This window comes from Sturnira hondurensis, unplaced genomic scaffold (genome assembly GCF_014824575.4).
Source record: "Sturnira hondurensis isolate 20B ecotype Veracruz unplaced genomic scaffold, ASM1482457v3 Scaffold0009719, whole genome shotgun sequence".
Lineage (NCBI taxonomy): Eukaryota > Metazoa > Chordata > Mammalia > Chiroptera > Phyllostomidae > Sturnira > Sturnira hondurensis.
The window spans coordinates 17,720,491-17,744,873 of NW_028082350.1; the positions used below are offsets into that span (position 1 = coordinate 17,720,491).

General features: G+C 48.9%; 1 protein-coding gene across 2 annotated transcripts in view; it reads right to left on the reverse strand.

Annotated features, from left to right (window-relative positions):
- Positions 1-11,341: 11,341 nt before the first annotated feature.
- TRPC4 (transient receptor potential cation channel subfamily C member 4) overlaps positions 11,342-24,383 on the reverse strand; it is a 107,499-nt gene continuing 94,457 nt past the window's right edge. For both annotated transcript variants that reach the window (XM_037057686.1, XM_037057685.1), the window contains 3 exons: positions 14,006-14,047; positions 13,789-13,878; positions 11,342-12,238 (listed from right to left, as the gene is read on the reverse strand). In XM_037057686.1, the coding sequence (XP_036913581.1) occupies positions 11,513-12,238; positions 13,789-13,878; positions 14,006-14,047 (858 nt within the window). In that variant the 3' untranslated portion in view covers positions 11,342-11,512. The remainder of the gene's footprint in view (positions 12,239-13,788; positions 13,879-14,005; positions 14,048-24,383) is intronic.

The following is a 24,383-nucleotide window of genomic DNA, read 5'->3' on the forward strand; positions in this document are numbered from 1 at the left end:
GATGACCTCACTGTACTAGTCAGGGGGGTTGGTAGACACCACTGAGTGAGCATGTGTACCGTGTGGCTGTCGCATTCACAATGACTGAGTGAGTAGAGCAACAAATCTGCATCCAATTTTGCGTTAAGCTTGAACATTTCTCCTTGGAAACTATTCAAATGACTCAGAAGGCTGCAGCTGTGGGCAACTGGTGATTGGCAGCTTCATCATGACAACATGCCTGCTCATGCATCACGTCTTGTACACGGGTTTTTTGTGAAACCTCAAATCATCCAGGTGCCTCGGCCCCACTAGAGCCCAGATTTGGTGCCCTGAAACTTCTGGCTTTTCCCAAAACTAAACTCACCTTTGAAAGGGAAGAGATTTCAGACCGTGGATGAGATTCAAGAAAATATGACAGGGCAGCTGATGGTAATTGGGAGAACTCTTTGGGGTCCCAAGGTGCCTACGTTGAAGGGGACATGAGGCATCACTGTCCTGTTTACAATGTTTCTTGTATCTTCTTAGTAAATGTCTCTGTTTTTCATAGTACATGGCTGGATACCTTCTAGACAGAACTCAAGTTATTCAAGTATATCAGGATGATATACAACAATCTTTCACATTTGCTTTTAAGTAAATATAAATTGAGTTTTTAAAATCCCTTTTTAGTATATTATCTAGAACATTTGTCTTGTTTGGTTTGGTTTGTTCGTTGGCTGCAGGAGACCTAGACAGTTGGCACCGACTTACAAAAGTTCAGGGGCGCCTGGCGGGGGGTGCGGGAGTTCCCCTCTGCATTTCCTGGCTCCTTGTTCCCGTGTAAAGTGAACAGGGCAATTCTGCCGGTGACCCCGAAGGCAAACCCGCACACAGCCTCACCACCAGGCTGCACTGCACCTCGGCGCAGGGGCTGTGCCTGAGGCCTCTGGGGTCGTCTGCGGGCTTCTGTGGCTCATCAGGGGAAACGAATCCTGAATTTGTCAAGCTCAGTGCCGCTGTCTCCCTTGGGGATCATGTTACCATAGTAATCTATTCCCTGTGGCTTAGATAAGACTTATTTTGCTTAAGAGCTATTTTTATATTATTTGGAATGAAATAGAGATAAAACACTGAAATGTTATTCTTTTGTCTCTAGCCTGAACCGTCATTCAGGCGGAAGGGCGTTGGTAATCGATGTGTCTCATTAGCGACGTTCTTACACTCTGTGCTGGCTCCTGGAAAACGGCCATGTGAGTGGGGACGGGGGTGTATTCTGTTTTCTTTTCTCTTTTCATTCGGGATTGTCCTGAGTGGGGGCGGGGTGGACGCTACTCCCCAGTGTGGTCTGGATGGAGAGAGAGAGGAATATTCTGGCCTCTTTCGACCCCTCTTGCTCTGTGGCACCTGTAAATGGAGTTCAGCCCGTGTGTGTTTCCCACACTGTTGTGCCTTAAAGGACTTCCAAACCCCCGACTTCAGTGGACGCTCAGAGCTCAGTACATCAGGTGGACTGACTCCATTGCATTGCTAAAGCGACTGGCTCTTGGCGAAGGTAAGTGAGAATAGGCCCTAAATAAAGGATGGGTTCTGAAGTCACCCTGATGTCTTTGGCTTCTCTCCCAGGTGGCCGACACCTGAACATAAACCACCTGGCTTGACACCAGCTCTCTGGAGTCTTCGCATCGAGATTGGGGAGGGGGCCACCAGACCTGCGTTCAGTTCCAGTTGGAAATGGGATCACCATTGCGATAGCTGGTGTGACAAGAGTGAGCACCAGGACAGCTGCCACTATTTCTCTACTGGAGCCAAGCCAAGGGAACACGCTGACAGGAGCAAGAGGCACTACTGACCCTGAGAACAAGTGACTCGAGCCCACGATGGGAGGAGGGACGGAAGCTGAGAGACAAGTGGCATTCACGTCCCTGTTTGTTCTCTTCTGATCAGCCAACGGCCAATCCTGGCTGACAGCTGCCATTGTTCTGCGTGGGGCGTGGCAGGTCTAAACACTCACTTTGTTTACAGTCCAGCAACAGAGGCGGAGCACAAATTTCATTACAGACACCTGTAAGCCGTGGCATTCTAGAAACTGCCGGGTAAGGCACCCGTTCAGCTTGCTCACAGCCCGAGTTTACCCAACCTGTGTGAGACAGCAGGTCGTGACGACAGACCCCACCTCGACACGCACTGGGCCAATGTTTCTTTTCCCTGCACACAAAGCGACTGTTGGCTTTGACTTTTCATCGGATGCCGTTCTGAGCATCTCTTATCCAACAATCAGATGGCAAGGACCTTGGCGAGCGTCTCCAACGATTACTGAGGGTGATGACAGGTGTCGAGGACACAGCGTGGAGACGGGGAAAGTTGGAGAAGGCAGGCACAGCACGTTAAAAGTGCTCTGTATGCTCTGGCTGGTGTAGCTCAGTGGATTGAGCGCAGGCCTGCGAACTACACGATCTCGGTTCGATTCCCAGTCAGGGCACATGCCTGGGTTGTAGGCCAGTTCCCAGCAGGGAACTCACAAGAGGCAACCATACATTGATATTTCTCTCCTTCTCTCCTTCCCTTCCCCTCTAAAGATAAATTTTTAAAAATCTAAAAAAATTTTTTAAAAAGTACTCTGTTTTTGAACTGAAACTGCAGTCATTCAAATTTATCTTCGATGGAAACGCATGGAAGGTCATCCCATAGCTCACATTCCATCACAGAGCTCACGCCTGCGTTCCTTTCCGGGTGGATTTCTTGCAGCTCCTACCGAGGTTCTACAAGTCTTTGCTCTGCAGAGGCAGAGAGTCTCCTGTTTGTTTGTTTGTTTTTACAATGCTTCTCTGACAGAGTCTCCAAGGTGTCAGGAAACAATTACCCATGATGGTAATGGTATATGTAAGGAATAATAGTTTATTAACAATAATTTCTGCATCACTCTGTTTTTAGTGCAATAGGAACACGTGAACGCAGACAACGAGGCCCAGCTACCCCAAACAGGGGACCCGTGCAAAGGAGGGACCACCACCTCCCTCACGGACCCCGACCGTAAGAACTGGACCGAACAGTATTTTGCAAAATCAGTTTGGGCTCTCAATAAAACGGCGTATATGCTGCCATTTTTCTCTCTTACTGTCATGAACTGTGATACAGTCAGAAGAACATGGGTTTGGGGACTGAAAATTCCCTAGTTTGGATCGGAGCCCCACCATCTTTCAGTGATGAATCGTTCGGGGGGAAATCACAAAATTGCTACAGTCATCAGCGAGAGGAGAATGGGGTTCCAAGGGCTCCAACCAGCCCACAGCTAATTCTTGTGAAAATGATGAGTGAATGTTTATTCGAAGAAGTGTTCGTGTTCGTGGCTGTTTCTTCTCCTCTCTCCTTCCTCCCCTGTCCCTTCGCTCCTGCTCCTTCCTTTCCTGTCTCCCTGAAGTGGGTGCATCAGCTAAAATCAATCTGGGGCCACAAACACGCCCTTTAAAACCAGAGCAAAGCACGAAACCTTTTCAATCTCTTCCCTTTACCTACAAAACGTATGAACAACCTTTCTGAGTCACATGATGTAAAATATATGTGTGGAAGTTTTCTAGAAAACTAGTGTTCAGAAAGAGATTTCTTTTCCTTCCTTTATTTCTTTGTTAACCTTCCTATAAAACTGTAATTCTGGAACACCACTGAGTTTACTGCACTTTACCCCATTCGTTCCTTCCCGACGGAGGAAATTGGGGCGGCGAGTGAATCTGACCATAGGAAGGAATGTTTGAAAACGTCATTCAAATTTCAGTGTCAGGCGCGCCCTACTGTCCCAAGCACTATTCCAGGCACTGGAAATGTAAGAGTGAATGACCTGGACCAAGGTCCCACCTGCGCGGGGTCTTTTAGAGACAAATGGTATTCTTAAAGACAAAGAAACAGAAAATACAAGAGAAGCAATGAATAAAAAAGTTTCTGCATAGAAAAATTTTAGATAGTATGGTGCTTTCTGAATATTGTCATAAAATCAAGAGCTCCAAATTAACTTACCCTTAAAAATTCACTGGATCCCTTAATTCCTCTTGAATAAACTTTTATCACTGATTTAACCAACCTAATTTTTGTTTCTTTCCTTGTTTTCTCAGCAACAATTCTCAAAATACAAAAAATGTGGGTTTCAGTTACTGCTTGCATTCGATTTATTCCAGTGAGGGCAGCTGCCCAGAGCTGGGGTTAGCCTCCTCATCTCCCACTGAGCTCCTACCAGGCCTGCGGGCTGAGGCCCTTCCCAGACGCCATCGGTCAGGGTGAGGTTCTCGTTCCAGGGGAGCAGACTCTACCTGAGAGTGCCCCATTCTGTGGGGCACCATTCTGTGGGGCACTCTCCCAAATCCACTGGGAGCTTGGAAAATCAATTATTTCGGGCAGTCTTGCAACACACCCGAACCACCCTGGCTCATATTCTCGTCCCAGAGTTAACTATCTCAATGTTGTCCTCCCCAGTCTACTTTCCTTTTGTGCTTTCTTCCCTAAACCCTTCTATCTTAAACTCTGGAACAACTACTTCTTCACTCATTTCATGAGTAAAGAAATGAATTTTAAACAAGCACCCTTCATTTTAAAAACAGCTCAACCCATTTTCCCCTTCTGAACCTAGGTCTCCCCCAGAGGCCCTTACGGGGCGCGCTGCACTCTCTAGAGCCCACAGACCTCGGAAAGTTGGAAATCCAACCCTCTTCCAGGCTCCCGGGTGCCCTTCAGGACCGCCTGCTCCACCCTGAGTCTCCCGTTAACTCGCCGCAACCTACTCTGCCCTCCTTCATTTTTGTTGTCGCAGAGAAATTCTGTCTTCACATTGTTTGACCTCTGGAAGCTCTTGCCAATGGAAGCCGCTTTCTCCTAGCGACGCCTCCCCTTCTCCCGGCTCCTGAGGTTCCGTGGCCTTTCCCGTCACTCAGTCTTTGCCTTCCATTCTGCCCATCCCTCCAATTACTCACCTGCCCACGTCAGAGACGTGCGCGTGCTTCTCGGCTTCCCATCCTCCCATCACCAGCTTAAGTTGCTCTTCACAGTCAAGCACTGAAGTGTGTACAGGTTTTGTTAGCATCCACATGTTGTTTCATTTCTGCAGTTTCAGAATCAGCTCAAAGCCACGTGGATGGCCCCTGTGATCCTTTTACTTTTGGGGGGTTGGGGTGGCATAACCTTGGTCTTCGAAGGCCCATCTCTCATGCAGTCAAGAGCCTGCTTTCTGGAATCAAGATGCCCGCTCGCTGTTTCCATGGTTACAGCTGTCCAGTCAACCACAAACACATGAGTGCACGTGAGCAGGACATTCACTTCATGAATAAAACTGCAACCTCACTAGAATTACCAGGTACAGTTTTAGGCGTGGTGTGGGAGGCATTAAGCCAACACACCTCCATTCATCTGCTGCCACAGCTGGGTCGGCTTTTCCCCCAGGATCTGACAGCCCCTGGCCCACGGCCCGAGCTTCCTCCTTTTCCAGGGCAGCGGGTGGTTGGGAAAGGCCACGACGTGCTGCCCTGACGCTCCTCTCCCTTTGCTCTCCGGCGTTTTCCAGACTGCGCCGCCCCTCCCTCACTGAGACACCACCCTCGGCTTTGCCACCCTGGGACGTCCAACCGGGCTGCGTGGATCCCCCGCCTGCAGCTCACTGTGGTTGCTGAGGTGGTTCCGAGCGTTTCTTTGACCCGAGTTCTAAGAGAGGAAATGGACACATCACTTATCTCTAAATGCTTTGTCCTTTCTTAGTGTTACCTTGGCGGATGAAAAGAAAATCGTGCACATAGAGTTCCTTATACTGAACGAAATGTTTTCCACGTACTTTGGAATTTTAATCATGATAATTGGGCTGCTTGGTTGGGAGCGGCTAAGCTGCTATTTTCTCATTTTACAAACGAGCCAATAAAGAATGAAGGAAACCTGGAAACTGAACTTCTTGCTTTCAAGTCCAATAGTCGAGCAGAGGATTCTGGTGAACCCATTTGGATTGAACAGCTCCTGGTATTTACATTTATTGACTATAATAACAAGGAAAGTCCCATTTGAGATCGTGGCATATATATATTCAGTGAATATGTACCCTTGTGGTCCGATGACGGTCCAAGCCTGGGGGAACAGTATTGGCAGATGTTGGGGAAGGAGAAATATTGTCTTAAACAGCTAAAAGGACCTCAGAAGGGCAGGGTGTGGTGTATGAAGAGCGACGCCTGCACCTGGGATGCGGCCGCGCGTGCAGGTCTTGGTGCGGAAGCCGCACTTCGTGGCGAGGAAAACGACCTTCTGCAGGAGGAAAGAAATGAGCCCATTTGCCTTTCAGATGCCTTGTTTCTCAATTACTCCGCAAAGCCTCATGCTCTGCCCCATGAGCAGCTCGTCCACAGGGTTTTTTAAAACAGCCTATGAATAAATTTCCATAGGTAAAACAATGCATAAAGAAATCTCTCTGGATGGATTCCAACGGCGCGTCCATATTAAATGGCTCTAGAAAAGGCTCCCGTGGTGTCCTCTCATATGAAAAACAAGTCACCGAGTTATAGGTATCTTATAATCTCCTTCTTAATGAAAATGATAAAAACCTGTAACTAAATGTGTGCACCTATTTATATTTGCTTAGGCAAGGGAACCCGTGAAAACAGCGGGCTGTTAGCAGTGACTTCATCAGGAGACTGGGACTCAGGAGAGACGACCGCTTTCAGCGGAGCCAGGGAGGTAGTTTCCGACCAGTCGAAGGCATGGGTTTAACTCGCGAACCTGAAGTGACGGAACTCCATGAACTGAGCGAAGCAGAGAGATGCTCAACCTCAGCGCCATCTGGGAGAGATATGCTGCGAGCTACACCTGCAAGCCACATGCGTATTTTTACATTTTTTAGAAGTTATATTAAAGAGTAAAAACAAATATGAAACCAATTTAATGAGTATGTTTTGACCTGGCACATCCAAGATGTTACCCCTGGACACGCAGTCACTAGAAGATGGACTATTTTATGCTGTTTTCTTACGTAGTCTCTGAAACCCGGGGTGTGTTTTATACCGAGAGCCCCCGTTCAAGTGCGCAGTAGCCACATGGGGACAGGGCGGCCACGTGGGTCAGGGCAGCACTGGGAAAACCGGACAGTCGTGTTTGCTCCTGGTGAAGTTCACGGGCAGAAGACAGTTTCACAGTTTGTGAGCTCAGGGTCAGCGCGGCCACATCTGGCCTGGTCCCGTGATCTCAGTCTTGGTTCAGCTTCCTACTTTCCAGCTCTATCATTTTCCATTGAAAAGCCTTAATATTATTTAATGCATTTTATTATTGCCAGTGTGCATAAAGAATTGTCACCAAATCTACAGTTGAAATGAGAGGGAGAAACTGTTTTTTAGAAGAGAATAAGGAACCAGCTTATTTTTTAAATCTGTGGACATAATTTTATGGGGGCAAGAAGGTATTACAATACTAATTCTGAATTTTAGTTGTGGAAACTTTGAACAACTATAAATATTTCCTACTGAAGGGGGGAACAAAATTCAAAAAAAATTCCTTAGCCAAGACTTTTATGACCAAATATCTTATCCAAATATCCAGATGAATTGTTTCTTTCTCTAACATACAATTCAGCCACTGAGAAGCTGAGCATATTTGGGTAACTGTGGTAAGTACCCCGAGGATTTGTTTCTCCAGTTATTTATGGGTAACTTATTTAAAATGGTTCTAATTTTTTTAAAAAGCCATGGGATATAAACAAAATGCATTATAGTATTTTGTGAAAGGATATTTTTGAGGTTGAATTCAAGAACACTGCCAGAGATCTTAAAATTCTAAATTCTATGATCACTGGAGGGTAACTTTTAGAGAACATAAGACAAGAAAAAAAGTGATCATAGTAAAGCTAAACAAGGAAATACTTTCCATGCACGGACCAATGACCCAGTCGAAGTGTCATCCCAATGCACCAAAAGGTTGCAGGTTCAATTCCTGTTCAGGGCACATACCTGGGTTGCAGGTTCAATCCCCAGTAAGGATGCACATAGGAGGCAACAGATCGATGTTTCTCTCTCACATCTCTCTCTCTCTCTCTCTCTCCCCTCCCCCTTCCTCTCGAAAAGGTATGGAAATGGACATTCACTCCACCGAATCCCGGATTATTCGTCAGGATCACTGGATATCAGAAGAGTGAATTTGTCTACAGCTTTGGCTGAAAACGCGACTGCTCCTTGGGAACACGATGCTGACTCCTCTTAACTCATCGTTTTTATTTTCTTTACATCCCGACCGTTACCCACTAACTTGCTTCATTTGGGTCCATGTGTTTGATTCCTGAATGTTGTCAGTCGCTATCCAGCTCAAGGGAAAGAAATGAGAATGATTCTGCAGGATTTTAATTGGAAACCAGTAATTAAAATATCTACTTTTAAGAAAATTTGATATACAATTATCCAACATATGAAACAGTTGACATTTTGAGGGTGATTATCACGTTGAAAAATAATTTATCATTTTACAAAATAGTGTACTGCCTTTTCTTTCTCTCTTTTTGCTTTTACACAGACAGTCCCCTGACTAAAGTTACTACACATTCGTTTACAGAGATATTCTCAGGAACACAACTGCCACAGACGGTGAGGTACAGCATTCTTTCCTGTCAGTGGGTTTTTCAACATGTGTCAATGGTAAATGAAGGGCTTTGAATTTACGTCCATGCTGTTAAAACTAATCCACAGCTTCTGGACACCCCTCCACCCAACCCTGGCAATAACGGATCAATGAATGAGGTGAGCAACGGCATGACCGAGAGAGTCTGAAGCACTAGGAACACGGCGCAGACGAAGGCGTGCTGCCAGGGCCCCACGCGGCGTGTGGGGCACTCTGTTGATAGGAAAGGAACCCCCCAACCACCCACTAAAAGGCCTCAGAAACGTCATCCCGTAACCTGCAGTCCTGCCGTTGTTCTACGCTGTCTTATTTTTCCCTCCTGCTCATCTTCCTCGACGCTCCCTGAGACCACTAGGTGTTTAGAACGATATTTAATGCTAGAGTGTCTGGTACTAACAATACCCAGCACTTTGTTTGACTCCATGAATGCACCTGTCTGGGACATCTGAGGGTTGTTGGAAGCCATCTTTCCTGGGACATCACAGAGCAAGATGTCACTGGCTCCAGGTCAGCTCCTCCACAGCCACCACGTTCCCCTGAGAAGCGTCACCGCCCTAACCCTGAACATAAATAAGCTACTGGGGGGGAAATGTTGTTGGTGTTCATTGAAGGAGTAGAGAAAATTTGAAATTATATTCTTGTGTGTATGATCTTTACCTTGCAGAACAAAACCCAAACAAAACAGAAGCAAAAACAAGAGAGAAATCATTGGAAGATGCACCAAGTACTGAGAACAGGCCTGCAGTTCCCCGGCTACCGTGCATCTGACTTAGAACAACTCAGATGCCCCACTGTGCCCAGGGCTTATTTTGAGTCCTAACACATGACAGAGAGGTGTGCATGGAGCAGGAGCGTTTATGAGGACTACCGTTTGCTCGGAACCTACTGGGCCCATTTTTAAAGGCACAGGACTAGCCCAGGCTCAGGCACAATGGAGTGCTGGAGCCCATGCCTTCTCTGCACACTGAAATCTAATATTTCAAGCCGAGTTTCCGTATTCCATACCAAATAGGTTTCTAAAAATCTAGAACATAATTCAGCCTAAGGAATCAAATGCATTTCATTTTTAATTTGGCACATTCCTCTTACTTTATAACAAGGGTCACAGATTGATGAAGTTTATTCATGGTCTCTGAAAAAAGAACATTTCAGAAGTGGTGACGATCACCCAAAAGCCACCGGACAATCATTCACCCAACTAAACCCCAGCATCCCCAAGCGCGCATGGTTTTCCCCGGTGTGACTGGGTTCTGAGAGGCAGTGCGGTGCAGCGGTCAAGGGCGTGGTCTCCGAGGGCGAGTCTAGCTCCATCAGTAGGTGTGTACCTCGCCTGGTCAGCCCGGCCTCCCGTCCCTAGTGCACACGCAGGAGGTACCAAGAACAGCAGCCACGTCACGGCGTCGTTCCGAGTGGCGCATGTGTTCACACACACACACACACACACACAGCTCGTGAAACCGCCCGGCATTGTTACTGCTGCCCTTCCCTATTTTTGAGGTATCATAAGCTGAAACTGGGTTTTGCAATACTACACGATTTTTGGTTAATGCTAAACCATATACAATTTGTCTGGTCCATGGACCTGTTACTGATTTTAAAAGTAAAATGAACTCAGCCTTTTTCTATTGATTTGAATTAAATGCCGATGGCACGCAGTGAGGAAACACCTAGTATCTCCACGGTGGCTCCGACAGACACCAGTGACACAGTTTAAACTTTAAGACATTTCCAGCGCCTCAGATGGAAGCACTCCGGCGGTTCAGTGGAGGAGGGGAACCAGCTAGACTACCTTGAAAACTACAGAAGGAACAAGCAATTAAGAATGTTCTCTCTACAGGGAAGAGCATAGTTCTGTATCTACTGCTAAAATGAATCCTTATTTTCAGGAAAGTTTAATTGCCCCCCAAATATGTAAGTCACTGGAGGAAAGAGGAGGAAACTGCTAGGTTTCTGAACGTCTTTGGAATTGACAACATCGCACTGATTAAACATAGAATTTTATTTTGCTTAGATGTAAGAGTGTTAGAATTCATGTTCATCCGGATACTATGAGCACGCCATCCACCTGCTCTGTTCAGGGCGCTCAGGCCATTTCAGCTGATGGGGATTCTTTCCTGCCGGTCAGAACGTGCGCTGCCTTGTAGGAATCGAGCTCTATTCCTAAGGCCTCGTATTCACACGGATCAGCAATTTAACCTGGAAAAGGCTGTTACACACACACGCACACACAAACTTGAAGTGACACATTTTTCTGGCGAAATGTTAGGAATCATCAGTCACCCAAATGGACTGGGACCAACACCTCTTTCCTTTCTGAAGGGAGCCTGGGGCAAACTGCCCCTCTGTGCAGCACACCCACCCTCGTCGTAAGAAAGATCCCATCGTGACCCCAGGACAAGCTTCCTTGCGGTAACTGTGCACTACAATTGTGTACATGTTCTTGAGAAATAATTTGCTCATATTTGTGTTTTGAAGCAAAACTGGAGGGCTCCGTGAAAAGGGCTCAGTGAGTACCCACCTCCAGGGACCCCGAAACGGTAAGCACTAAATATTTCAGCTACATTGATTCTCGCACATAAAAGAATACCTGTTGTTGGAGTCCACTATCGCATGAAGTGAGTCGCATTGGTTTTCCTTGAAAAAGGCAGCGACACAGATCGTGTGGGCGATTGCAACAGGACAAGAATACAAGGTGAATTTATTTATTAACCCCCCAAAATCGTCAAACAGATTGTGAAAGCAAAAGCAGGCTACAAAACCAGGGGTTTTTGGGATAGCTTTTGCCTTATTTAAAGACGTTACAGGTTATGGTGCCGCAGCTGATAAATGCTATACAGTGTAAGGTGACATCTGCTAATTTACTTGAGACACCGCCCCCGCTCCGCGCCCTGCGGAAAATACGTGTGCGCATGACCCACGCCTCCTCCTTCAAGCGTCACAACCTGGTGGTCACGTAATCTTCGTGGGTGACAGTGTCGGAGAGGGCGGTGTCGTAGTCTGAGCTGGAGTCCCCCCGCCGGGTGTGCCTCTCCTTGGGGATGATGGGGACAGTGTCCTCCACCGCCGCCTTCTCGGACTTGAAGGAGCAGATCCGCCGGCCCACCTGCGCGGGCAGGCTGTCCGAGCTCCGCTCGCGGTGGTCCACCAGGACGCACTGTTCGCTGAGCCCGGGGATGCTGAGCTCGCCCCGGGCGACCAGCCCTCGCGCTTCCAGCTGAGCGGCTCTCTCCAGGGACCCTTGGGCCTGCAGGCGGGCCACCTCCTGGGAAACAGACGCGATCTGGTTTGCATGCTGTTGCTCGGCGGCGCTGGGCTTGGGTCGTCTGTGAAACAACCCGAAGTGCTTGATGTCCGTCACGAAATGCATTTTCCTCTGCTTCTCCCGCGGAGGGGGCTCCTGCCCCAGCAGGGCGGAGCCGTTGCTCACCGTGTGCCTTTCGGAGGTGATGGCCGCGGAGCGGGGGTGGATCAGGGTGGTCAAGTCGAAGAGGCTGAAGTTCTTCTTCCTGTCTTTGCCGGCGCCTTCGTCGCCCCTGTCCTCCGAGTCCACGGAATAGGAACAGCCCTTTGGGGCTGGATCGGACTGGACCGGAGAGAGCTTACTTCCCCTCAGCAACCCCAGGACTTCGAAGCGGAAACTGGAGATGTCTTGCTTCAGTTCCTAAGTGAAATCGGAGATGATGGCGTTAGGGGACACCAGGAAACATCACCGGCTCCTTTCCTACCATATACGGGTTTGATGGGTTCTCTGCCTTTTTAAGAGCTACGACCCTGCTGGGGTTCTGTCTAGAATTTCCCATTTCCCCCCCGGCACGGTGTCAGGGCTGATGTCCGTGAATGTCCCTGGTTGAGCTCGGTAGTAACAAGGAGGCGTCCTGAGACGGGCACGGAAAGAAACAGGGAGCGTTCTCTTTCCCACCACCGAGGAGTCGGTGTCTTGGTCGGGGGGCTACACTTTCAAACACCTGCCCTTCCAACAGTCACCTGCTTTCCCATCGCCGCACACTCTCTCGGGGACACCTGTGGGAAAGACTTCTCCCAGGGGCACACGTAGCCGCCCAGAGGGGCACGTAAAACAGCATGCAGTGCAGCGGCCCCTCCCGGGGTGGCGAAGTGGATTTTAGCCCCACAACTGGGACAGCCACTACGCCTCGCCAAGGGCTCCATTCAGCCAGACAGCCTTTCTGACCGTCGTCCTTTTTCCTCTCTTTTTGGACCTGTGACTCCTCACACCCACCTGATGGGGCCCTTTGGGGTGGACCCCCCTCCAGGCTGCCCCCCAAAGCACCAAGCACGTTGCACTCTGAGATTTCAAAGCTGTGCCTGCGAAGGGCATTTCGGGCGCTCACTGGCCAACGCTCAGGGCGCTTTAAGCTCTGCAGTCTGTCCATCTCCCTGCCTCGCCTTCGCTCTCCATCACAGCGGCCGCTGCTCTCCCTTCAAGGACCCCGGAGGGTGATTTCCCTGGTTTTGCCTGTCAGCTGTTATTGACTTGAACCGTTCCCCCCAATCTCTAAAAACTCAGGCAGAGCAAGAGGTATTTTACACACATATTATGAGTACCTATGTGTGTGTATATATAAAATATATAATTATATTATATATAATTAACTATAATATAATATAGCATATAACTATATATTATACATTCTACTGTATATTCATTATAAATATACCGATATTTATATTTACTTGTGTATTTCCCATACCCCACCTATTTCCTCTGGTCGAATAAAAAATAAAACTCAGGGACAAACACGAAGTTTGTAAGTTCCAGTGAAGGTCAAACCTACAATCTCCCGCCACCAAGGCCACACACACCACAGGGAAGGTCTCTGTGGTTGAGTTGAGCACGTTGGTTACTAAACGGTTCACGATCAGAAATCAGACTGAAGCTCCAAAAAGCGAAGCCTCAGCAGAGTGTCGTTGGCACCAGGAGCAGAGGCCCCAAGGTCTCCCCTGCCTCCGAACAGGCCGTCTGGACATTCCAGGCTCAGTGTGTCTGAGAGCAATGCATTCTAAGAGGAAATGTCACCCTTTTTATTTTTGGATAATTCAGTAGCATTTTAATTGAAAAGCCAGGACGCCCACAGTCTCACGGGCGCCAGCCACTGCATTTCGGCTCTGATCTCAACTGTGCAGTGCAGGGCTCCACACTCTGCAGACCCCACTGCCGGGTGACAGCCCCGCGACCAGGATAACCGGTGTCACCTTGAAGTTCTCCTCGGTCAGGCCTTCCTCCGTGCGGGCGTCTCGGATCATGGCGGCCACATACCGCTTCACCAGGCTCCTCATCACCTCCTGGGGGTGTCAGACAAGAGGGTCCACAGTCAGTGCACGGACTCGGCTTCTTCCTCAGTCGGCCCGGAAGAGGGGACTGGACTCGACCTCAGTGCACATGTCAAGATACGGGATAAGAACAACTTACTTGGTACTGGTGGTGCCGTCTCAAATTATCAGCCGCTCGCCTCTGAAAAAGAGAAGAACGTGTGCTTTTCAGTCGTATGGATCTGGTTATGATTCTGGAGACTGCGGAGTTCATTCTTTCATCAAGAATGTGTTCCCTCATTTCTTCAAAGTCGGCACAAAAGAGACAAGGGACAAAGGCTAGGGGGCGCACCACGTGAACCCCAGGAGTGAGTGAGCCCAAACTGCCTAGCGCGAGGTCGTAATCTGTGTGGCACTCGATGTATGAAATGAGTTCTAAACTGTGCGGAAAACTTTGGCCGGTGCGGCTCAGTGGACTGTGGCCCGTGAACCAAAGGGTCGCTGGTTCGAGTCCCAGTCAGGGCACATGCAGGCCAGATCCCCAGCAGGGGGCGCACAAGAGGCAACCGCATTGATGTTTCTCTCCCTCCTTCTCCCTCCCTTCCCCTCTCTCTAAAAATAAATAAATAAAATCTTTAAAAATGGTGGAACTATTGCATTTCTAATATAAGGTGATGGAGAATTAGGTAATTACAGTTCCCACTGTAATTACCTAATCACTTGAAATGATACCTTAATTACCCCAAATCACTTGAAATGATACTAAGAGACACAGACAGGACATATCAAGTAAAGAACAAATAGCAAATAAAAATTTGATAGACTAAAAAGCTAGCATTACAATAACATAAAAGTCTTCATCGATAGCAACACAGAAAGATGGCGCACTTGACCGTGGTAGGTAACGCGATCGGAGCCTTGTAACAGGCAGCCCGGCGCTGGTTTCAACCAGACATAAGGGGAGGCTGCTATTTTAACTGTGGGGGGGATTTAACAAAAACAAATAAAAGATGCTGTCCAACCCAGAAAGAGAAAATACACCTGTGTTTGAAACAAACACAAGTCCTGGGTATCACTGGGAAGAGACCGGCGTGGTTTGGAGGCGGGGTGGGGATGAGCAGCAGGGAGTGTGGAGAGCGGCCTGCAAAACGCTTAATGATCAAAAAAGCCCACTGTAAATGGAGCTCAATAATACGCGACACCAAAATTACGTGTTTGCAGATTCCACAACTCTTCCAGAGGGATGAGGGGAAGAGCTGCCATAACCCAGTTTTACATACATATGTCACATAAATATCAACACTGATTCTTAAAGAAGGAAACCAGCCAAAATATCTCAAAATAAAAATATTTCTGAAAGAAAGGCATGGATTTGGTGAACTGCAGGAAAGCAAAAGACGTAACATATCTTAGGTTTAAATAAGTCTTTTGACCTTGCTCTTTACTAAATATTTAATCGTAGGCTGATAGAATTGAATTTTGAGAAGAGTTATGCATTCACCTCTGCGAAATGGTACTAGGGGAAATCACACAATTCGAGAAGACACTTTCTCTCCCGAGAGATGGAGACAGTGGCGTTTTTAGTGGCCCGGAGACGGGATACGCATTTCCCGACTACGAGACGCTTCCCCGAGCAGACCACACCAGGCTTCCGTTTCCTGAAGGCTGCTAATTCCTTGAATGCCATTAGCTCTAACATCAACCTTAATAAACAAATTTTCACTATGATTATGGCATTCCTTAAAAGCTGGAAATTTTGAAACAATACAAAATTAGAACACCTTGAGAAAATATTTTATGACTGGGCCACCAGATGGAGGTATGTGACTCTTCTTTGCAACATGGCTCAGCGACAATCCAGGACAAAAAAAACAAACCCAGCTACTGTAAGAAAACAAGGCTCCGGGTCTCCTTAAACGCACCCGAGTGAACGAACCCAAGTGCCAACGCAAGGTGTGCATCAGCTTCTTGAACACGCTCACGTAAGTGTTGCACACGAGACTGGTGTCCCGCGATTTAAACAGACAGAAACTCTGGATTTCTTACGGGATTGAGTCGGCCCACATTTTATTAATTTAGGGTTCTACAGCATCTCACCATTCTACTTTAGTCTTTAAAAAATCCATGAAAGTCAACAAACAGCAGTTTGAAGTCAGAGTTTAACTATAAATTTCCTTAATGTGAAACTAAGAATGAGGATGACAGAATCAGAAAATTAGGAGCAAGAAGTAAAAATGATCAGTATTCTTATTAGAACCTTACTCATATACAAATTTTAAATGTTTAAGATAAAAAGAGATCAAAGATCACATACTAAGAAATAATTTCAGGTTCATTTTTATGGGGAAATTTTTTTAAAGCAAAATAGTCTGGCAGAAAGAGAGAGCACAGAAACATTTACTAGGATAGCTTTCAGGAGCCATTCAATAGCCTCAGCCTGGGAGAAGACTATAAATAGTTCATTGTTTTTGCTCGCCAATTATTTTCCAATTTACGTGATTATACTACAAAACGCATTTTAGTCTTCAAGATTCCATCAGCCTACTAAACTTCGGTACCCTAGGAAAATAAGAATGAGTAAGTTCATCATCTTCTGAGTACTGAAAATCAGAATCAATCGCTTTACCAAACAGTGGTCACTGAATCCTACAGCTCAGCCATCCCTCATGTCCACACAATCGGTCCCCCGATGAGCTAGGAGGGATGGATTCTTGTCTCCTCGACCGTGGTGGTGTCTACTTCCTGGCTTCCTGGAACGATGTGGGCTGGTGTGGGAGGGGCACACCAGGGCCTGAAGTTGGCGGAGCCGGACGAGGACTTGACCTCTGAAGCTCTCTCCCTTCCCCTTGGTTTATTTTGCAAGGTGAGGAGAGTCAGGACAGGAGATTTTGAAGATAAACTGAGATAATAAGTTTGAGGCTTCTGTCGCTAACTCATGTTAGTTCCCATCATCGGTCCACTTTGTTTTCCTGGTTAGTAACAAGATTTAATAGTTTTTAAAAATATTCTTAAACCACAGAAGCTGTGGGTACTTTGACACACAGCGGGATCACCCGTGAGGCAGCGGCAGGAGACACCAAGCAGCGGTCACGGCCTCTCTTGGTGGGATCGGTGGGCACCCTGCTCTTTCGGCCCAGGCAGGGGAGGTTTGGGTGCCAGAGGTTTGCAGGCACGGAAAACGGGAGGGGGTGGTTCCAGCAAACATGGAGAGACATAGCACTTTTCTCCAGGCGGTCAATTTTGTTTTATTAAGACTTTACTCTGTTTAGAGCAATTCAAGGATCACAGCACAATGAAGAGGAAGGGGCGGAGATTTCCCACACACTTCCCACCCTCACTCCTCCATCACCCACACCCCCACAAGGGTGGGGCACTGGTCACAGCTGATGAACCTGCATCGTGGTCCCCCGACGCTTGTAGTTCACCTTGCGGTTCACCTTAAGGGAACAGCCCGTGGATTCGGACGCACGCATGCTGCAACGACGTGACCCTGGCGGTGTCGTGCGGACTATTCCTAATGCCCCAGAAGTTCTGTGTTCTCTGCCTATTTACCCTTCCTCCACCGCAGCCTTGGGAAACCACTCACCCCTACGCTGTCTTTTCCAGAATGCCATACGGCTGGGATTATATAGTGTGTGTTGCCCTTTCAGATGGGCTTTTTCCACTTTGTAATATTCACTTAAGGTTCCTCCATGACTTTTCATGCCTTGAGCGCTCATTTCTTTCTGGTTCTCAATAATATTCCATTGTCTGGGTGGACCCCAGTTCATTTAACCATTCGCCTGCCGGAGAGCATGCTGGTTGCTTCCAAGTGTCGGTGATTACGGGGAAAGCTGCACCACACGTCCCTGCAGAAGACAACTGTGGCTGCCAGTCTTCAGCTTCTTCCTGCAACTGCCAAGGAGTGTGACAGCTGGACGGTGCGGTCAGATTATACCTGGTTTTGCAGGAAACCTCCAAACAGCCTTCCAAAGGGACTGCACCATCTTGCACGCCCACCAACAAAGAATGAGAGTTTCCCCACAACCTCGCCAGCCTGGGGTGGTGCTGCCGTTTCCAGCCCATCTCACAGGCTGGCGATGTAGTTGGCCATCCTTCGGGAGGTCCCAAAGCTTTGTGAACATCTCTGCATGACACGGGACTTTTGCTATGGCCTCCATGAGTTTTCCTTTGAGGGTTCTGTGTCATGACTCCCAGCTCACAGGCCCCTTTAAGATCTATTTAATAAGCACCTGCGTGTTCGTGGCCATGAGCTGCAAAAAACCAGCAATGAATAAAACGTACTTTTTGGCCCTTACATGGCTTACAGTCTATACTAGGTGGAATGCGAAGAACACGTGTCTATCGATGAAGGCAAAACACAAGTGGAAAACACGGGGAGTGCTCCAAGAACATCCTTCCAGTGCAGGGAAGGAAGAGGTCCCGTTGGGCCAAGGAGAGCACCAGTGACGCCCTCACACGGGGAACAGGGCTTCCGATGGGACAGGAAGAGTCCAGGGACTTGGACCGGCAGCTGTGCATGGGAGAAGGGCGAGCAGATGTGCAGGCACTGGGGACCCGCAGATGCGCCCCCCCACCCCACAGGGGCAACGTGCCCCGATGAGGAGCTGACAGGCTAGTGGTGTGGGGGAGCGAGTGTGGGGTCTTTTGGTAGACGGCACCGTGAATGCGGCGGCTGGTGCGCACCTGAGGTTTGAGACCGATCCAGTGACCTGGGATAAAATCGAATTTCTGTGGCAGTCACCTGGGAGCCATGTCAGGCGGAGAGAGAAATGCGAGAGAAACAGCAGGCGAAGCTCTCAGCTGGGATGCTCTCCCCGTGACGTGACCGAAGGGTAAAGGAGGCGGGAGCTAAAATGACACAGTGTGAGCAGACAAGTCACGGGGGACACCGGGGGGCTCTGAGGCTGCAGGGGGCGTAATGACAACGGTTTTTGGCCTGCCTGCTGAGATGTGGGTGCTTTAGAAACATAACGAAGAATTCAATTCTGGAGACGTCGGGAGACGACATCAGGGCACAGAGGCCACTGTCTGGCGCGGACGTTTGAGGGAAGATCAGCACTAAACAAGGTGTGAGAGCTCTGTGTGCACAGCAGCGGCAGTGGTGGGTGGGATCGCCCACTCACATTACTTGGCACGAACCAAAGGAAACTATCGTGGACAAGAAAATCATGGATAAACTGTGCACATATCTGTTAGGTATGCACAAACGACCCTCTGTCTTTTTACATTACCTTTCTTAGGTGAACACGAAAGCCAAGGTCATTCACTAGCCTCCCAGGATCTACCCAAGGTCAAGAAAAACAGGCTGGGACTTAAACGCCAATGCGTGACAGTTGACACCGAGGCGTCTGGAACACACACCTCGTGTCTCAGAACCAAACAGCTGTCCCCGGCTCATCGCCTCATTCATACCCAAGGAGCTCGAGGCCTGCAGAGCTGAGTGACGGGCTGGAGTGCTCCGATGCTCCCCAGGCAGGGCCAGGGCTAGAACCCTGGGCCAGAACTCACTTTCTGTCCAGAAGACACTAAGAGACGTCTGAACGCACTCCTCTCCCCGACACCGTAAGGTAAGGGCCGCACCCTTACCAGACTGGATCCATATTTATCATAACAAAAATCAGCGACCGCAGAATGGTGTACTGCATGTTGTATCTGCTTCTCACGCTGCCACGCCACAGCCCCCCCCCCCCCCCCTCACCCNCCCCGTGACGTGACCGAAGGGTAAAGGAGGCGGGAGCTAAAATGACACAGTGTGAGCAGACAAGTCACGGGGGACACCGGGGGGCTCTGAGGCTGCAGGGGGCGTAATGACAACGGTTTTTGGCCTGCCTGCTGAGATGTGGGTGCTTTAGAAACATAACGAAGAATTCAATTCTGGAGACGTCGGGAGACGACATCAGGGCACAGAGGCCACTGTCTGGCGCGGACGTTTGAGGGAAGATCAGCACTAAACAAGGTGTGAGAGCTCTGTGTGCACAGCAGCGGCAGTGGTGGGTGGGATCGCCCACTCACATTACTTGGCACGAACCAAAGGAAACTATCGTGGACAAGAAAATCATGGATAAACTGTGCACATATCTGTTAGGTATGCACAAACGACCCTCTGTCTTTTTACATTACCTTTCTTAGGTGAACATGAAAGCCAAGGTCATTCACTAGCCTCCCAGGATCTACCCAAGGTCAAGAAAAACAGGCTGGGACTTAAACGCCAATGCGTGACAGTTGACACCAAGGCGTCCGGAACACACACCTCGTGTCTCAGAACCAAACAGCTGTCCCCGGCTCATCGCCTCATTCATACCCAAGGAGCGCGAGGCCTGCAGAGCTGAGTGACAGGCTGGAGTGCTCCGATGCTCCCCAGGCAGGGCCAGGGCTAGAACCCTGGGCCGGAACTCACTTTCTGTCCAGAAGACACTAAGAGACGTCTGAACGCACTCCCGACACCGTAAGGTAAGGGCCGCACCCTTACCAGACTGGATCCATATTTATCATAACAAAAATCAGCGACCGCAGAATGGGGTACTGCATGTTGTATCTGCTTCTCACGCTGCCACGCCACAGCCCCCCCCCCCGCTGGGTGGCGTCCAACAACAGAAATTACTGTCCTGTCCTTCTGGAGCCCAGAAGTTTCCAGTCGGGAGATGATACTGGAGCTATGTCTACTCTGAGAGTCGGCAGAAGCCTCCTCCCTCCTGTCGCCCTGGCCCCTGGAGGTGGCAGTCAGTCCTTGGCGTTTCTGGGCTGCCCAGCTGGCTGGGCTTCCAGCCTCCGCGTCCATCTTCCTTCGTGGTGTTCTCTCTTCTCTGCGTCTCCGTGTCTTCGCACGGCCATGTCCCCATGAGGACTCTACCCCGGTAAGGTCCCACCTTAACTCAGTACGTCTGCAATGAGCCTACTGCCAAACAGGGTCACGACCTGAGATCCAGGGGTGAGGGCTTCAACGTATCTTTTCGGGGAGACAATTCAACCCACAGTATGTACTTTTTGCCATAAACACAGTGATCATTTTTGACAAACAGTGACATCACTGTTATCTTCTAGAACTATGGTAGTATGTTTGCCACATTTTTGCTGGTGAAAGACCAGCTGAGGGACTTACCCTCAGATGGGAAGGCATTTAATTATCACCGGAAGTAACCAAGAACAGAACCGACTGATTGGTTTTTATGAAAGCAACATAATAAAGGACATTTCTTTAAAAATCACCTACGTGGGTAAGGGTTATGTCATTCTTTCAGGCCACTCCCAGGTTAGATTTGTACTGCTAAAGCAATCGGCAATGGTTAGGTGTTCTGTATGGTTACTGAAAAATAATAAACTAAGGCGCATTTAAAGCACAGCAGACCTAGGTTAGCAATAATTTCCCCTGCGAATGAGCTCACGTCTGCAGCACTACTGAGAAATCTGTAGGGTTGCGTTTTGCAGCTTTTTAAAAAAAATCAGATTGGTTGTCAATTATGTTTAAGCCAGAAAAAATGGACCACACGGCCGGTGAAGGAAGAACCTTCCTTCCTTAACTCGGTGTCTCGGGAGAATATTTTGCAGGAGTCGTGCCCTGAAGTCGGCAGTTTTATTTGTAATGTAGTTCAGACCCCGGCACGGCCTCAGCAGGGCAGCTCCCAGGGGAGCCGAGGGCGCACCTCTCCGTGGGCAGGTTCCTCCTGATTTGCTGGCACAGGAGGACGGCAGTATGCGGATCACTGAACTAATGACCAAGGAAAATAGCAACCAACCAGCGAGAAGCCTCTGCCGCTGGCGGCTCCCGCTGCCTTTCAACGGGACTGTCGGGGGGCTTTAGAGAAGGGGTTCAGCAACCGGGAAAGAAAGGGCCCCGGGGAAGCAGCCGTGGCACTTCCCGCACTGTGTCTGAGTTCTCAGCGGCCCCGCTACCTGGGACACCGGGCTTTCTTCACCAAGCCGGCTCCCTGCAGGCAGCTGTCAGGGCCTCTTCCTCTCCTTCCCACTCTGGCCTGGCTGATCGCAGCTTGGAAGCCCGTGAATTGGGCCTTTTATTCTTTGCTTGGCTCCGAGAGTCCCTTAAGGGACGCTGCGTGCTGTGTTCTTCTCCTTTTAACAACAGAGGAAAGGGCGAGCGGCCGTTCCGGGGTGAGGCCCCTCTGTAAAAACTGCAGTCTTGTGACATGCTCTCCTTGAGCACGCTCTTTAAGCACACGGAAGCAAACAAAATAAAATACATGAATGTCGCCTTGTTAAACCAAGTGTTCAGAATCTCACTCTCCAGACACTGAGAATATGGAACAATTTATTCCTCCCCACCCCCATCTGGGGCAGAAAATGTAGTTAAAAGGCCTTGGCAGCAAACCTTTTGCCCGTAAACGAGGCATGGACCTGCTCACAGATCGACGCTGTAGTCTCCGCGGGGCTTGCAGGTGGGCCTGCTGAGCGTGATGAAGACTCGGGCACAGCACAGTTTGGTAAATTATCCCCGAAACGACACTGGGCAGGCTCGCACTGTCAGCATCTGTCCCTGCAGCGGTGACAGCCGGCGCTCACCCATGCACAATTTCTAATTCTTCCACCATGACCCTATCGGAGGCCTTTGGTGGCCACTCCGTGGGTGTGAGTCCCCTCAGCCCCAGGGTGCTGAAGGGCCCTCATCAAGTGGAAAACATTCGCCTAAAGAAGTAACGATCATTTTAAATACTTTTTTGAAGAGTCGTCATCTTTTGGGGGGTCAGCATCCTATTGGCTTAAGCGCCCCACTTAGAAACCCAGTCTATGGCATGAAACTCACTTCACGCCCAGAGGGACTCCCGGTGGCTGTGCAGTAGGTAGAAGCCACGCTCGCCCCTCCGGCAGCAAACTGGAGGCACCGCCCAGTCACACAGCAGTCCGGCCGAGTCACCAGCTGACTGCCTTCTACACCACACGCAAGAACAAACTCAAAGTGGATTAAAGACTTAAAAGTAAGACCCGAAACCATAAAAATCCTAGAAGAAAACATAGGCAGTAAAAGCTCGGACACTTTTTCTAGGAATATTTTTTCTGACCTTACCTCCTCGGGCGAGGGAAGTGAAAAATAAACAAATGGGACCACATCAAACCAAAAGGGTTTTGCACAGCGAAGGAAATCACCCACACAGCGAAAGGACAACCCACTGACTGGGAGAACCAATTCGCCCATGATACATCTGATAAGGGGTTAACAGCCTGATTTGTAAAGAACTCAGACAAGTTAACACCAGAAAAACAAACAGAAGTGGGCAGAGGATCTGAATAGACATTTCTCCAAAGAGGGACACGCAGACGGTCAACACTCAACATCACCACTGAGATGCCACCTCACACCTGTCAGAATGGCCGTCATCAGCAAACCCACAAACCACAAGTGCCGGCGAGGACGTGGAGAAAGGGAACCGCCGTGCACTGCTGGTGGGAATGCGGACCGGGGCAGCCACTGCGAGAAGCAGTGTTGTGGTCGCTTGAAAAGTTAGCAATGAAATTTCCTTACAGTCCAGGGTTTCCTCCATGGCAGGGAAGGTTAGCCAGCCCGTTACACAAGAACTAGGGGATTCAGGAATGTAAGGGGACGCGGCAAACAGTGATGGGGTCTGCGAAAGCTGTTGAGGAAACTGGCCTCGGAAGGTGTCATTTGAGGGACAAGAGAAGGAACGAAAGGCACATCTGATACAAAACAGAGACCTGGGCCGTGTCCCGGCTCCGCCTCCGGGAGGCGCTGGGCAAGATAAAGGAGGTCTCTTCCAAAGGCGGCGGTTGAGCTAAATGATCTCTAAGGTCCCTTTGAAGTGGAACAAGATAGTCCCAGCCATGTCTCGGCTTTACAAAGTGACTGTCGCCTTTTTATTAATGGATACGCGCAGGTCTCCTCGTCTTCACGTCTATGCAAATAACTGTCAGGAAATTATCCCGACTGAAAGGAGTTCACGGCAAAGCCAATTATTTCTGACATTAATCTCTCCTTCAACTCCTCTATTAATGTCAGAATCATCTTCATTCACTTTTGACTTGGAGATACACTTTTACAATGAATATACACTATTTATCTCCAACTAAATTATAAATGGATGGGACTCCACCAGGAGATTGCAAACCAAACTATCCTGCCCTTTCCGTCCTGGAAGGGCGGCCCAGACCAAGAGTGAGTCTGCGGCAGGGGTGGCAGGGAGTGGCAGGGAGTTCCACGAGCCAGGACCGCCGACCCTCAGCCGGGCGGGGACGAGGCGGGACCGAGGGTGGGGTGAGTGTGGAGCAGACAGACGGACCCCCGGTGTTTCTTCAGTCCATCGTGAATCCCCAGAGCACCAGAATTTCCGAAGGGGAGTAAAATGAACAGGACTAAGGAAAAAGGAATAACCTGACATCATGATTAATTGTGAAGTCTCTTTCTGTGCACCAGAAAGAGACTTGGATCAAAATATTTACATTGAGAGAGAGAGAGAGAGAGACATAAAAATAAAACGTTTTCAAGCCTGGCCACATATGAAACACAAAGCTTCTAAACTTGACCTTCTCCCTCTGAAAGGGGGGAGTCCTTGCTCTCACAGAGCAGTGAA